This window comes from Meriones unguiculatus, chromosome 16 (genome assembly GCF_030254825.1).
Source record: "Meriones unguiculatus strain TT.TT164.6M chromosome 16, Bangor_MerUng_6.1, whole genome shotgun sequence".
In the NCBI taxonomy this organism is placed as follows: domain Eukaryota; kingdom Metazoa; phylum Chordata; class Mammalia; order Rodentia; family Muridae; genus Meriones; species Meriones unguiculatus.
Genome location: NC_083363.1, coordinates 65,246,192 through 65,263,099, shown reverse-complemented (window position 1 = coordinate 65,263,099; position 16,908 = coordinate 65,246,192). Strand labels below are relative to the sequence as shown.

Here is a 16,908-nt window from a genome sequence, read left to right as displayed (position 1 = left end):
CTGTCATCAGAACAAAAGACTACCTACAAACTGGGAAAGGATCTTCACCAACCCTATATCTGACAGAGGGCTGATATCCAGGATATATAAAGAACTAAAGAAGTTAGAAAGCAACAAATTAAGCAATCCAGTTAAAAAATGGGGTACAGAGCTAAACAGAGAATTATCAATAGAGAAATGTCGAATGGCAGAGAAAGATTTAAACATATGTTCAACATCCTTAGCCATCAGGGAGATGTAAATCAAAATGACGCTGAGATTTCACTTTACACCCATCAGAATGGCTAAGATCAAAAACTCAAGTGACAACACATGCTGGAGAGGATGTGGAGAAAGGGGAACCCTCCTCCATTGCTGGTGGGAATGTAAACTTGTACAACCACTTTGGAAATCAACCTGGTGCTTTCTCAGACAATTAGGAATAGCGCTTCCTCAAGATCCAGCTATACCACTGCTAGGCATATATCCAAAAGACACTCAAGTATACAACAAGGACATCTGCTCAACCAGCTTTATTTGTAATAGCCAGAAGTTGGAAACAGCCCAGATGCCCCTAGGTTGAGGAATGGATACAGAAACTGTGGTACATCTACACAATGGAATATTACTCAGCAATAAAAAACAAGGAAATCATGAAACTTGCAGGTAAATGGTGGGAACTGGAAAAGATCCTCCTCAGTGAGGCATCCTAGAAGCAGAAAGACACACAGGGTATATACTCACTTATAAGTGGATACTAGACCTATAATATAGGAGAAATATACTAAAATCTGTGCACCTAAGGAAGCTAATCAGGAAGGAGGACTCTGGGTAATATGCTCAATCCCCATTCAGAAAACAAAGAGGATGGACATCGGAGGAGGGAGAAAACAGGGATCAGGACAGGATCCTACCACAGAGGGCCTCTGAAAGGCTCTATCTTGCAGGGTATCAAAGCAGATGCTCAAACTTATAGCCAAACTTTGGGCAGAGTACAGGGAATCTTAACAAAGAAGTGGGAGATAGTAACACCTAGAGAGGATAAGAGCTCCACAAGGACAGGGACAGATTTGAAAAGTCAGCACAGGAGTCTATTCAGATACTGATACTCCAGCTAAGGACCACTAATGGAGATGGCCTGGAACCCCTGCACAGAGGTAGCCCATGGCAATTCAGTGTCCAAGTGGGTTCCATAGTAATAGGAACAGGGACTGTCTCTGACATGAACTGATTGGCTTGCTCTTTGATGACCTCCCTTTGAGGGGCAAAGAGCCTTACCAGACCACATAAGAAGACAATGCAGCTACTACTGATGAGACCTGATAGACTAGGATCAGAGGGAAGAGGAGGAGGACCTCCCTCTTCAGTGGACTGGGAGAGGGACATGAGTGGGGAAGAGGGAGAGTGGGATTGGGAGGGGAGGAGAGAGGGAGATATGGGGGGGATACAAAGTGAATAAACTGTAATTAATAAAAATGAAATAAAAAGAAAATGAAAAAAATTTGTTGAAAAAGAATTGATGAAATATGAATTATTTTCTTAATAGATAAACTTGTGTATTGTTTTGATTTAGCTAATAAATTTTTTTGTGATTTAATAAGCAAAAAAAAAATAAAATAAAATAAAAGGAAAGTAGAAACTGAAGTTGTGTATGGTAGCAGGATCCCTTAGCAGCTATTACTACTTTAACCTTTTTGTAGGTCTGTGTCTGGAAACACCCAATAGGAGGTTGCTGAAAAGTGTTGCAAAACCATGAGAGCAGTGTGCTGAGAATCAAGTCTGCAGAGGGCGAGAATGGCATGATCAGTGAACTTAGATTAGTTGTTCTCAACTTGTGGGTCATGACCCTTGGAGGTGGTGTCAAATGACCCTTTCACAGGGGTAGCCCAAGACTGTCAGGTTTTTATGTTATGAGAAAAATTGCAGTTATGAAGTAGCAATGAAAATAATTTTATGATTGGGGGTTACCACAACATGAACTGTGTTAATGGGTCTCAGCATTAGGAAACATAGTCTGCATATTGATTTCTTGCTAAAATAGTTCTGCTTTCCTTGGTAAGTGAGGCCTGAGGGAAGAACCTCCTTTCTGCACAGTCTCACAATGTAGCTCATGTTGTCCTGAGACTGCACATTGGTTCCCATTTATTCAGACTGACTTTTCAGTCATTCTTGGTGTTTGATGTAGTTCTAATACTTTGCATAGAAATGAAATCCTTACATGTTCCAAATATAAGGTGATATAGCATTGCATAAAACCTGAGTACTTAAGTCATCTATAATAACCTGCTTTGGCCAATGAGCATGCTATGCAACAGCAACCACACAGGAAGGAGGGTCCTCTGAGAGAGGACTTTGAGAAAGGACTTTGCCATGTTTAACCAGAGCATGCCAGGGGCCTCAGGTATCTGAAATCCAGCCCATCCTCCAAAGTTGGGGTTTTAAGAATCTTTGAGGGAACTTTCTCCCCTAATTTAGGGTTGGTCAGTTTAAATAATGACAGGAAATTGATAGACCCACAATTTTGGTGTAAACATAGCCTGATCCCCTTCTTAAACTTGAGCTTATCAAACAAGTCTACTGCAGAGGGACCCTACTAGAGGGGGAAAAGTCTCACCAGGCCTTCAGGCCTTTATCTCAGGTCAGGAGTATGAAGAAGTCCAGAAGTTTGACATCTTTGTTATCTATTTGTGGCCCCTCTTATGTGTCTGCCTATCTGGATAGTCTCTCAGAAGTATAATGGGAGATGTATGGGTTCTGTCTAAGTATTAGTCTTTTGAGAGATGAGAGTGAAACTCCTGGGTTGGGTTTGTAGCTCAGCAGTATAGAGAGCTAGGCTAAGATGCTGGCAGCCCTCTGTTTGATCCCCAGGACGTTTGAAAAATAACAGCAAAGTGGAGTAGGTCTTGAAGAAGAAGCCACAGGGAGGGAAGGAACCACCAAGTCCAGTTCTGTATGTATTTTTTTCTGGTGTAGTAGAGGTTGTGTCTCTGCATTTTGTTGCTTCTAGCTTGTAGCTTCCTTCACCATCACCTCTTTGCCTAGAGGGTGGGAAAAGAAAGTACCTGACTTTTATATATCCAGCTCTCACATGCCTAAGGCAAGTAGATCATCTGTCCAGTTTTTCCAGGTCTTCTAACATAACCTCCTCTGCCACAGGCCTTTGCTTCCCACAGCACTGAGAACATTCCATATGTGTTGGCTTTGAGCAGTACATGCCAAACACAGTCTGACTGAGATGGCCACTGTTGTCCCTGGATGAAGCAGGAGCTGTTGAGCTGTATAGAGCTGCCTGGCAGCTTGCTTGGAGGCCACAGAGCTGAGAGCCCAGGGTTGCCATCCTTGTCTTCATTAGCCCTTCTGTTTGCTTATGTTTATAGTGTGTAGGGGAGCTTGCCCTTTTGAGAACAGGGAAACTCTTCCTAAGGAAATTCTGTACTGTGAAAGAAAGATCTCTGCTCCATTTTAGTCTCCCTGCCTACCTGCTCTCAGGGAACAGGCCCTGTGTAATGATTGTGATGTTCTGTTCAGTTCATTCCCAGGTGCTCTGTGTACCAGCTCTGTTGCATGCTGGGGACAGGAACATTACAGGCAGTCTCACTCCTCCCCTGTTAATGACTACAAAGCTGTACACAGATTTATTTAAAGTACTCTGCTCCTAGCAGCATTAGTAAGAGTGAGCATTTAGGGGGCTGGGGAGATGGCTCATCAGTTAAAAGCACTGGCTGCTCTTCCAGAGGTCCTGAGTTCAATTCTCAGCAACCACATGGTGGCTCATTACCATTAATAATGAGATCTGATGTCTGGCATGCTGGTGTACCAGCAGATAGAGCACTCATATTTGTAAAATAAATAAATAAATCTTAAAAAGAAAAGACATTACTTTGCTGAGCATGGTGTCAAACTCTTAATCCCAGGCAGATCTCTGTGAGTTCAAGGCCAGCCTGGTCCATAAAGAGAGTTACAGGACAGTCAGGGCTACACAGAGAAACCCCATCTCAAAAAAAAAAAAAAAAAAAAAAAAAAAAGAGTGAGCATTTAAGTCTACATTCATCTCCTTCGGCTGTTTTCCATGCTAATTATGTTGTTCTGCTTCTGGAATGTCAGTGTGCACTGGGGACCCATGGAGTCTGCAGGGCAGGAGGGCATTAGAAGAACAAATGGCAGATAGTAGGTGCAGATTCCTGGACTGTGGCAGGGACTCTGGTGAGAAAGGAACTGCAGAAACTTTAGAGTAGAAGACAGTTTTATCCTGTTTCTTCATTGTCTTGAAAGTCATCTTTCACATGGATCTGTGACTTCATAATGCTATTGTGCTCCATTTTTTGTGTGTTTGTGTATGTGTGAGAGAGTGAGGATTGAACTCAATATCTTTCTATGTTTTATTATTCTTTTTTTAATTTTTATTATTAGTTACATTTTATTAACTCTGTATTCCAGCTGTATCCTGCTCCCTCATTCCCTCCCTATCCCACCCTCCTTCCCTCATCTCCTCCCTGCCCCTTTCCAAGTCCACTGACTGGGGAGGACCTCCTCCCCTTTCATCTGATCCTGTTTTATCAGGTATCTTCAGGACTGGCTGCAAAGTCCTCCTCTGTGGCCTAGCAGGACTTCTCCTCCTTGGAGGGTAGGGAGTTCAAAGAGTCTGTTACTGAGTTCCTGTCAGAAATAGTCCCTGTTCCTCTTACTAGGGAAAACCAATTGGTTACTGAGCTACCACAGGCTGCAGCCGAGCAGAGGTTCTAGGTTATATCCATACATGGTCCTTGGTGGAGTATCAGTCTCAGAAAAGACCCCTGTGCCCAGATATATTTGGTCCTTGTGGAGTTCCTATCCTCTCCATGTCATATTAACTCCCCCTTCTTTCATGTGATTCCCTGCACTCTGCCGAAGGTTTGGTTATGAGTCTTAGTATCTGCTTTGATACACTGCTAGGTAGAGTCTTTCAGAGGCCCTCTGTGGTAGGCTTCTGTCCTGTTACTTGTTTTCTCCTACGTCCAATGTACATCCCATTTGTCTTTTTAAGTGAGGATTGATCATCTTCCACAGCTTTTTATTTCTGATTTTGGAGAAGGCAGTATTTCACTGTCAGGCTAGCCTGGAACTCTTGATCCTTCTGCCTCTAACTCCCCAGGCTGAGAATTATTTTGTGTGGCCCCACCATATTTAGTGCATTACATATTTTGACCTGGCTGAGTACAGGTAGTGCTTCTCTTCTGTTGCTGCTAGCCAGCAGCTCCTTTTACCTTCAGTCTGAGTCTCCATTTAGAACCTTAGTCAAAACAGGGATAGGTAAGGAATGTCTTGAACTAGAACTAACCAGTGTGCTTGGTTCCTCTATGAGGAGAACAGTGGGAGCCTTGCTCTCATCTGAGAGAAGATGGAAAAAATACTCACCTGAGATGTTTTCTTTAACAAAAAGATATATAATTTTTTTAAATACTTTTTTTATTTTTAAATAATTTTATACATTCACTTGTATCCCAGCTGTAGCCCTCTCCCTCTTACCCTCCCAATCCTCCCCTCCCTCCCTCATTTCCTCCCTGCCCCCTTCTAAGTCCACTGAGAGGGGAGGTCCTTCTCTCCTTCCATCTGACCCTAGCTTATCAGGTATCTTCAGGAAGGCTGCAATGTCCTTATCTGTGGCCTAGTAAGGCTGCTCCTCCCGGGGGTGGGGGGGAGCTCAATGAGCCAGTCATTGAGTTCATGTCAGAGGCAATTCCTGTCCCCCTTACTAGGGAACCTGCTTGGATACTGAGCTACCGTGGGCTATGTTTAAGCAGGGGTTATAGGTTATATCCATGCATGGTCCTTGGTTGGAAAAACATTCTCAGAGAAGACCCCTGTGCCCAGATATATTTGGACCTTGTGGGGCTCCTGTCCCCTTTAGGTCATACTAACTCCTCCTTTCTTCAAGATATATAATTTTAAACAAGGTATCCCTTTATCAAAGTAGCAAACAACATCAAAGCTGTTTGTCGCAGCATGTAAGGATGACATACACTTTGGTGGAGTGATGCCATTTCCTGTATGATTTGTCAAGCCAGGCTTTATCCACAGGATTCTGAGGAGTGTTCCCCTGTGCCATCTATACAGAGCCTGGGGAGTGACCTGGGAACCACAGTGGCTGACTTTTCTTTTGAATCTCTTCATGTTATAGTTTCACCCAGAAATACCCACCGGTCAAGTTTTTATCAGAAAAGGACCGGAAAAGGATTTTGGTAAGTTGCATATGAGGTTTACATTTATAATATTAAAAAAATTTTCTTTATGTTGAGATTTCTATGCTATCAAATTCTACCTCCTCAAGTATCCAATTCAGTGTTATATATTTTGTTTGCATTGTTTTAATGGCATCACATGCTGACAAGAAACCTTGTACCAGGGCTTTACCTCCTTGAATTTTTTTATGTCAATGAAATGATGATGTACTATGCCTACTTGTGTCTGGCTTCTTTCACTGAGAATAATGTTTCCAGTGTTACTCCATTACCTTCCTTTTCATGGCTGAACAATATTCTGTTGTATGGATGTGCCCTATCTTGTTTGTCCATTTCTCAGTTGATGGGCGTTGGAGGTGTTTTTACTCTGAAGCTATTGTGTTGCTGTGAACATACATGATGTGTAGGCATTTGGCTTCTTTCTTGTGTACTCAGGGATAAAGGGAATCCACATTGAAAAATTAAACTATCTATAGTCAAATGTGACCATGATTTTATATTTATAAACCTCAAAAGGAATCCTCCAAAATAGAATTTTTAGTACTAACCAAACAGTTCAAGATTAAAGGATATAGTTTATGTGGGAATCCTTGAAACTTCACACCTGCAGCTTTTAAATTTTTCTGATTCTTGGACCACATTAGTCAATATCCTAGGGACTTCACTGACTATGAGGCTCCATGTTAAATATTAACTCAAGCTCTCCAGGAGAAATCCGTATCTTAATATTTTGTGGGAAGCTACATAGAGATTTTTACTGTTATACTTTCTTAAAGTCCATCTTTATTGGGAGATAAGTCACATGTAATTCACTGTTTGTTTAAAGTGTAATTCATTGGTTTCTATTGTAGTTGCAGACTAACAAAGCCAGTCCAATTTACTATGGTCATGATGCCTTAGAGTCACCATATGGCAGCCTTGGGCAACTGCTTACCTTTCTGTCTGTGTAAGTCTGCCAGTCAGTTTCATCATGGATAGATAGGGTGATGCCACATTTGTCCGGTTGTGATAGGTCCTTTCACTTAGCATAATGTTTTCAAGGTTTATTCATAATGTATTAGTACTAGTCTTGGGCTTATTGGCTGTTTCTTGTATCTTTGGACACTTTTTTAAAAAGTTGATTGTTTTCCTTCTTATCACAGGATCATAATAGTGTTCTTTGTATATGTCTGTAGGTTCTTTACCACATTTTTTTCTCATGTTGTTTTCTCAGTTTTTGAGTTGTCTTTTCACTTACTTGATGTTGGTATTAAAGCACTAAAGGTTTATTATGTTGGTGTATTATGAAAATTCTAACCAGCAAAGATCAATCATGTACTTGGAGAGATGGGAGAACTCTTTTTGTGTGGGCTGTAACTCAAGATAATGCTTTGGAAAAGTCCAGCACCCTCCACAATTTCTTGCAGCCAGATAGCAGTGTGGCCACCTGAGGGTGGTCTCTGAGTCCTCTGTCTACCAAAAGGAATTTTTCTCACAGTTAAGCATGTTTACAGGAGCAGAAATGACAGAAACAGACATTTTGCTAGAAGATGTTTTAAAGTTAGCAGTAAATGCACACACAAAAATGCAAGCAGTTGTAAAGGCCACAGACTTGGCAGGTAGCAATATGAACTTTATCCAGATAACTGGACAGAGAAGGAGAGATAGGTCATCTGTCCTCCAAGCAGTTTCTGGCAAGTGTTTTCCTTCTCCGGATAAGAAGTAAGGGCTTTACCTAGGAGGTAGATATCAGCACACCAATATAACTTACTTTATTATTATTTTTTTTTTAAACATTCTACTTTTACACAACCCTATAGTTTTTAGGCAAGAATTTCTACTAAATTATCATAATATAGAGTAGTACTTTGACTTTGTCAGATCCATATATAAGGTAGGTATATGTGTGTGTGTTTTCATATTCAGGCTAATTTTGTTTATTTTTCACTTTTGTTGCTTATACTTTATTGGTATGTTCAGAAGTCATTGTCTAATTTAAAGTCACAAGTGTCTTTCTATAAGAGTCTTCTAAATTTGGGTCTTGAATTTAGGTCTGTATTATTGTGTAAAGAGAGACTATGACTGTTCCAAGGTATAGTTGAGGGGAAGGTTTTTATTCTAAATGAGGGAGAGCACAGCCATAGACGTCTGAAAGAGTCCAGAGAAGGAAGAGAAAGTAGCAGAATATGGCAGGAAAGTGAATGGAGCCATGAGAGGAGAGATAAGGAAGAAAATAAGAGAAGAGAGGAAGAGCAAAAGAGGGCACATGGCCAAAATGGCAGGATTATATAGGAACAAGAAGCTTGGAGAAGGGAAGCCCATGAGCTGAACACATTTAGGGTAGGGAGTTGGGGGAGAAGTTCTGAGAGGAGCTATAGGTTCTGAGTGAACCTGGAGTCCAGCGAACACTTTGATCTGCTAATGGGAACTATAGTTAGACACTTTTCCTAGTTTCTTTTGGGCCTGACAATTGTATTTTGAGATAATTTCTGAATATAGTGTTAGGTGAGGGGCTTTATTTTTTCTGAAAGTGGAAAATCATTTGAATATACATACTTATATCTGGACTGTCATGTCCACTGACTTATAGAACAGTATTGATTACTGTGGCTTTGTAATAGGTTTTGAAGTTGAGTGGTATGTCATACAACCTTGTCTGTCCCTTCCACATCCTGTATGTGTGTGTGTGTGTGTGTGTGTGTGTGTGTGTGTGTGTGTTTCCAAGATGTTTTGGCTATTCTGGATCCTTAAAAATCCTTAAAAATTTGGCTATTCTGTATTTCCTTAAAAATTTGGGGTCAATTTGTTAAATCTTCCAAAGAACCTATCTATGATTCTGGTGGAGACTTTTAAATCTATATATTACTTTGGACTATTTTGCCATCTTTTGTTTTTGTTTTTTGAAAAAGGGTTTTTCTGTGTAGCCTTTGCTGTCCTGGGCTCTCTTTGTAGAGCATGCTGGCCTTGAACTCAAAGATCCGCTTGTCTCTGCCTCCCCGAATGCTGGGATCAAAGGTGTGTGCCACCACACCATTCCATCTTGCCATCTTAACATTAGACTGTGTTATCCTTGATGGGATCATGGGTGTCTTTCTGCTGTTTCTGGTCTTCTTCAGAGTACCAGTAGTAAGGTCTGTTCTTCTAGTCTTTTGCCATGTGTCTGACTGATTAGTCTGCAGTTGTATGATTGTGTTGCTGAAATATCCATTACACATATAATTTTCATGACACGGAGTAAGTAGTTTTTGATGATCAGAAATGTCTTAGCTTGTGGTTATAGGGACTGGGGTCCTGCATATGGCTAGGTTGCTATGTCGCATAGTGGCAAAAGTAGAGGGCAAGGGAAGCCAGAGGCTGCTTTTATATGGACCCCCACTCCCACAGTGGTGGCACTAATGCATCATTAGGGCAGACCCCTACTGGCCTTAGGCTCCACCTCCCATCACTGTTGCCTTTTGAATGAATTTCTGATAAGGGGACTTTGGTGGACTCAAAGGGTAGCCACACTGGGATAGTACCATGTGGTCTTGCAGATTTTCTTTCTTTATACCTTACTGTAACAAATGCACTTAGAATTTTTTATTCATCTGCCATCTTATAGGTTACACAAATTTCATCATTATGTGGTACCTGAGTCTAGCTATATTGTTGCTAAAACCTGAGGCCTTTTGCATAATGGTCGAAGCCTTAGATACAGAAGTGTGTCTGGAAATTTATTTCTGTTGATATGCTGGGCAGCATAAGTTACATGCTCACTTTGAACAAGGCTATTTGTGTTGCCCATTAGTACCAGAAGAGCAAAAAGTACATGCAGGTTGAGATGAGCTGTTAAGTTCAGAGCCATGCTTTGGTTCTGTGTTAATCTTTCTGGGGAAGCTTTGTAAAGGCTGAACTTCCACTAGTGTTGTTTGCATTTAAAATAGTTGTCTAATGAAATAAATTTATAATTATAAAAGTATAACTACGTAGGTATGTTATAAAAACCCTTACGTATTTTCACTAGAGTGGAATTGCTTAGGAGGGAAACAAAAGGAATCTAGTGCACATTAGCCCATGTTGCACAAGATGCCTCCAAGAGTTGCCTGCTGAGGCTGTGGGAATGTTAGAAGTAAGTGTTTATAGTTTAGTCAGCTCCGTCTTTCTTTCCTTGTATGTCTCCAGGTCTGTTGGCTGCAGAGATACTAGAACACCACAGAGGCGCTCACATCAGAAGTATTTGCACAGTGATGTATACAGTGTCAGTCAAAACAGTGAAAGTTTGTAATCACGGACTAATCTCTTGGAAAATGTAACAGGGTGAAACAAATTAAAATTTGCTTGTAGTCTTAGCTACTCTGAAAGCTGAGTCAGTAAAGTAACCAATTCAAGACCACAAAGTGACTTTAGGCAATGTAGCAAGACCCTGTCTCAGTAGTGAAAAGAAAAACAGCAAATAAAAGATGACCAGGGATCTGGGTATGGCTCTGGGGCAGAGTATTTGCTTGGCATGTGTGAGGTCCTGGATTCAACCCCCAGAACCACCCGAAAGAGTAAGTTAAAATGAGATCTTGTCCCCTGAGTCAAGTGCTAGAATGTATTACATTTGAATCAGACATTTTCCCAGAAAATCCTTATAGGTAGAATATAAATATATTGCTGTAACAAAATTCTTAAAGCTGGGCACTATATAATAATAATAATAATAATAATAATAATAATAATAATAATAATAATAAGTCTTATTTAGCTCCTAGATTGAGAGGCTGATTATTTCTTGATGCTCCTGGTGCTTCTATCACAGCAAGACATCACAGCAGGAACATGTGGGGACCAGAGAGACATGGCAAGACAAGAAGCCCTTGTTCTTTTATGATAATATCTCCTGAGAAAATAATTGGGTTCTCCTGTGCTACACTAATAGCTTCTGAAAACAGCATCCAAATCACAACAGTAGGAAATGCAGGCTGGGTGCAGTGATGTATGGTGTGTGAGCTTGTGACTTCAGGGTTGGTATGAGGAAAGTTCTTTCAGACTAGTGAGTGATTATCTAAAATTATTTTGACAATCTCAGCTTCTCTGGTGTCCATTTTCCTCTAAAGCAGAGGGGTGCAAAAAAATGTCCTTAATCTGAGGGAAGCTTGCTTTGAAACTTGCACTCAGCCACTGCATTTTCAGAGCATAGAAAAATGGCTAGTGGTGTTTGATGACTAATCTTCTTGGTATCTGTCCTAGTTCGGCCCTCTTACCTGTGGCCAATATCATGTACTCCATGAGATGTTAGTGGAACAAGAGATTTGTAGATAGTGAATCTTTTAAAACCATGTATCTAGTCATTTGTCTACTTTTTATTGTAGAGAGAATTGGGTTTTCTTACTGATAACTCTTTCAGGTTGAAAGAGTAGCTAGAGGGAAGGAAAACTTCATATTTTATATCACCTCATCTCAACTCACCTCAACTCATGTTGCCCATGCTGCTCTGTAACTTTTGACTCTTCTATCTCAGCCTACCCAGTACTAAGATTGTAGGAAACATAGGTAAACTGAAGTTCAAGTGAAAAGAAAGAACAGGACAGGGTAGTGGCTGCCATTACCACCTTCCTCCTGAGCTGCTGCTTTACATTCCCATATTCCATTTTCTGCTCAGAAGGAAGCCATCTTGTGTTCTCCCTCCTCCCCCACAGTCACATTCAATTTGAATGGATTCTTCTCATTTTCAGAATATTTTCAAACATAATGGCCCATCTGTGGTGATTAGGATTTAGGAAGTGTGTTGCTGCTGGACTCCTTTGCTGGCCCCTTTAATGCCTCATTGACTCTGGAGAGCTGCAGCCTTTGTGTTTCTGTTCCTACTCAAATGTAACCAGATAGTAGACCATCACTTATGTCTTTCCTCTATATGAACATATGTGCTTCTCACTTGTTCTTAGAAATAATTGGGAAGATGCTAGTTTGTATGACATTTTTAAAAAGTATAACCAAAAAAATATCATATACATTTTTGGTAATTGCCAAGTCCTGTGTACTTTGCTGATCACTTTAAGAGAGTGATTCTAAACATTAGCAGTGGTGGCTTTCTAGCTGTGTACCACTGTCCATCTACACCTATAAGGTTGGTTTCTAAGTCCTCATGGGTTACAGAATCTAAGGGTTCCTGCACCTCTCCTTCTGCACTTTAAATTATCATTCAGGGAAAGATGTCAAGAAAAATGCATGTTTTCAGTTCAGATATAGCCCCCACAGTCCACACTACATTTTTAGTCCAGATCCATTGAATCAATGGATATGGACCTTGAAGATACGGGAAGGCAGCTATTGGGGGATGGTCAGTATTTCTGTTGCAAAGCAAGTTTTTGTATTGTACAACTCTGCTGATAGAGATGTTTTGAACTGAGTAGCTGTAGGTTTTTGTTCTATTCCTTGAATGTTGTCATGGTTGAAGATAGCTGACAGTGTTCAGGAAGCAAAGCTTCTTTGCTGTGGAATGAATATGTCAAGATGCTGCCATAACACCTTTCATTTTTACACCTTACCCGCTACCAGATTTTTAGTTGTGTCTGTGCCAAAGATGTGTCTCCATGTCATCTGTCATCACTGTTTTTTGGGGGATGTCCCATTACAGATCACTGGAGGTGCGGGCTTTGTGGGCTCCCATCTGACTGACAAACTCATGATGGATGGCCATGAGGTGACCGTGGTAGACAACTTCTTCACAGGCAGGAAGAGAAATGTGGAACACTGGATTGGCCATGAGAACTTCGAGCTGATTAACCATGATGTGGTGGAACCTCTCTACATTGAAGGTGATTGTTGTCACATTTTATTTTTTTGAGTGTTTTTATCATATATAAGGCGCTACCCTAGTTTCCATAAGAAGAATGGTTATTGCTAAGTGAATGCCTTTCCGCTGTTATGTGGTTTTCTAAGCCTTGAAATTGGTCTATGGAAGCAGCACCTGTGTGGTGCATAACATTATGGTCTAAATGTTGCATGTTGAACTTCTAATTCCTAGGGCAATGGTGTTGGGAAATGGGACCTTTGGGAAATAGTCAGCTCATGATTAGCACCCTTATAATCCAAAGTACCCCCTCACCCTTCGAACACAGTGAGATACAGTGAGAAGATACCATTTATGAACCAAGAAGTGAGTCCTTCCCAGATTTCAAGGTGACTTCAGACACCACTGTCTCTGACTTCCCAGCTTCTAGTGTAGAAATGGATTTCTTTTATTTATAAACTAGCAGTGTATGACATTTCATTACAGTATGCTGAGTGAACTAAGACAACATCTCTGATAAGGCTGTTGCCTGATGCTCACATGTTACTTTTAGTATCTTATAGGAAGTTGGCTATTGTAAAATGGACCAAAGCTCTATCTATAATGCTTTGTTTCTAGAGTGATTATATTGCTAAGTGTTGTGGTCCTTTGGGATGGGTGGGATATAGAAGCCCTGAGGTTAGTGGTTTTCAACCCGTGGCTTGCAACCTCTTTGGGGGTTGAATGACCCTTTCATAGATATTTATATTATGATTTATAACAGTAGCACAATTATATTTTTGAGTAGCAACAAAAATAATTTTATGGTTGTGGGTCACAAAAACATGACAAACTGTGTTAAAGGGTCAAAACATTAAGAAGATTAAGAATCACTGCCTCAGGTTGTCAGGTGCAAACTCAGTTTTTTTAAAAAAAATATTTATTCACTCTCCATCCCAGTCTTAGCCCCCTCCTTCCTCTCCTCCTGGTTCTACCCTCCCTCCCTCTTTCCCCATTCCTCTCCCCTATTCCTCAGATAAGAGGAGCCCTTCCCCACCCTAGCTCATCAAGTCACATCTGGACTGAGCAAGTCATCTTTTCCTGTGGCCTGGCAGCCCAAACAGTGGGAAGTGATCAGAAAGCAGGCAACAGAGTCTATGTCAAAGACAGTTTCCCACTCCCCTTACTTGAGTACCCACATGTAGTCTGAGTTGTCCATTTGCTACATCTATATATGGGGCCTAGGGGGCGTAGGTCCAGTCTATGCATGGTCCTTGGTTGGTGCTTCAGTCTCTGCAACCCCCTCTGGGCCCTGGTTATTTGAGTTGGTTCTGTTGGTCTTGTTGTGGAGCTCCTGTCACTTCTAGGTCCTTCTATCTTTCTTCACATAGTTCTACAAGACTCCCTATATTTTGCCCAGTGTTTGGCTGTGAGTCTCAGCATCTGTTTTGATCCACTGATGGGTGGAGCCTCTCAGAGGACAGCTATGTTAGGCTTCTGTCTGTGAGCATCAGAATATTGTTAATAGTGTCAGGGGTAGACTCTCTCCCATGAGGTGGGTCTTAGGTTGGGACAAGCATTGTTTCAATATTCTTACAATCTCTGTTCTATGTTTATCCCTGCATATCTTGTAGGCAGGGTAAACTTTGGGTCAAAGTTTTTGTGGGTGGGTTGGTGATCCCTTTCTTCCACTGGGACTCCTGTCTAGTTAGAGGGTGTCCTCTTCAGTCTTCATGACCCCTGCTACTAGGAGTCTCGGCTGGAGTCACCACCATATTTTACCCTGTCTTAGGTCTTCAGCTTATCATAGAGATGCCCCCATTTATGGTTTCTCTTCTCCCTGTAGGCCCTCTGTCCTCTGTCCTGTCCCCTCCCCAGGTCTGGTCCCCACCCTCACTTCTCTCTGTGCTCCCTCTCCTACCTTGTTTTCTCTCTTCAGCCACTTCTACTGTCTATGCTGTTTCCCCTTCTGAGTGAGATTTAGGCATCCGCAGGGTATACTCTTAAAGGGAATTGTTGGACCTATCCCATTCTCTTTCCAGGATTTATAATAAAAATATTTTGTCTCACTGTATGATTGTGCTGTTGCTGTGGCCCCTTCCCAGAGGGTCTCAATTTACAAAGCCACCTAATTTTAGATTATAACTTCCAGAATTGTCAGCCAAAATAGCCCTTTTCTCTTACAAGCTAATTATCTTTTGTATCTTGATGCAGTAATAGAGCTCCTATTATAGCTTTTGAGTAATAAGATTTCAGTTTTAAATGTATAAAGACTTCAGGAACCTGGCCACTTTAGAAAATTATGTTGGGACAATAGTAGGTGAGAGTGGTAGCTATGCAGAAGATTTGGTCATAACCTGCAGAAGTTGTAAATGAGCCCTTCTATGGAAAGTGGGTCTTCTCATAGGTGAATGAGAATCATAGTCTGGCTCTCAGTTTCCGTGGGGGCTGTTCTTATAGTAGAAATCAATAGAGAGAAGGGCCTTTGAAGATCCAGGCAGAGTACCATTGAGACACCCCAGACTGAAAAAGGAAGGACTTGGCATTGGAGTCTTTGCACATGGCCTGCCAGAACCTTGTGCTCAGAATAGAACTGTGTGAAAGTGAACATCTGGTGTTTTACCCCTTAGTTATGGCATATCAGTCTCATCTATCAGCCTAAACACGTTCAGGGGCTTAGATAACATTGAAAGCTTCCTCTGAAGTCTCCATGGTGTACTGGTGAGAATTGCCACTTGGGGACCTAGCATGATGCTCTTGTTAATCTAACAGTTTTTTTCCCAAAGAAAACTGGTCCAGTCCCCAAATTCTATAAGGCAGAAAGGACAAATGGCTACATGTGGTGCCTATTAACATACCAAAGCACATGCTGGCTATCCAATATGGTATCCAAATTGCCAGTCAGACCTAGCTGGAGCCTGCCATAGTCAATAGAGTCCTGCTTCAGTTGTTGGAGCCAACACCCACCCATACCGCCAGCACTACCATCACCACTGAATGTACAGTGAAGGCTTCACATTGCTTATTGTGACAAAGCATATTAAGGGTGTATAATATTATGTATTTTTTGTTTGTTTGTTTGCTTGCTTGTTTGTTTTAAGACAGGGTTTCTCTGTGTAGCCATGGCTGTCCTGGAGCTCACTCTGTAGACCAAACTGGCTGAGAATTCACAGAGATTTGTCTGCCTCAGCTTCCCAAGTGCTGGGATTAAAGGCGTGTGCTACTGGCCTGCATTTATGTAATCTTACTTAAGGACCTCCTGTGTGTTTTTCATGAATACCATAAATACCTTTGTTGGAATTTCATCTTGCCACAACAGTCTAAATAGGAGTCATACAAATGACACTGCCTCTCCTTCATGTATAAACTGACAACATGACTGCTCCATGGTATGGTCAAGGGGTTTTCTATTGTTGATATAAAAAAGAGAATAACCAGAGGCATTTGGAAGAGTTCAGAGCAGGAAAAAGTAGTAGACTAAACATGGCCAGCAGACTGCATCTGGCCATGAGAAAGTGAGGAGCAAAACAAGGGGTGGGTAGGGGACAGAGTGGGGGTGTTAGGAGAATACAGACAGAGAGACAGGGGCAAGGGGAAACAGGGAGACAGAGGTCATAGCTGAAACAGCAGGGTTATAAGGAGAACCAGTAGTAAGGGTGGAGTAGCCAGTGAGCTACTGAGGAGTTTAAGGTTAGAAGAGAAGGTGAGAAGATCTAGGTGCCAGATTGGATTGAGGGAGCCTGGAGGCCAGCATGTGCTTTGGTATGTTAATAGGCACCACACGTAGCCATTTGTCCTTTCTGCCTTATAGAATTTGGGGACTGGACCAGTTTTCTTTGGATCTGACAGGGTTTGGTGGTTTGGTAACTCTCACTTCTACATTGAGCACTGTCTTTAGAAAAAGATGTTTCATGCAAAACCAGGGGCTCAGTGCAAACATGTTAGCAAGCATTCTAACATGCCATTTAATAAAGAAATCCAAATTGCCAGCCAGACCTG

General features: G+C 41.4%; 1 protein-coding gene across 4 annotated transcripts in view; it reads left to right on the top strand.

The window, feature by feature from the left end:
- Uxs1 (UDP-glucuronate decarboxylase 1) overlaps positions 1-16,908 on the top strand; it is an 86,031-nt gene that overhangs the window by 30,070 nt on the left and 39,053 nt on the right. For all 4 annotated transcript variants that reach the window (XM_060369977.1, XM_021654260.2, XM_021654261.2 and 1 more), the window contains exons 5-6: positions 6,137-6,197; positions 12,775-12,955. In XM_060369977.1, the coding sequence (XP_060225960.1) occupies positions 6,137-6,197; positions 12,775-12,955 (242 nt within the window). The remainder of the gene's footprint in view (positions 1-6,136; positions 6,198-12,774; positions 12,956-16,908) is intronic.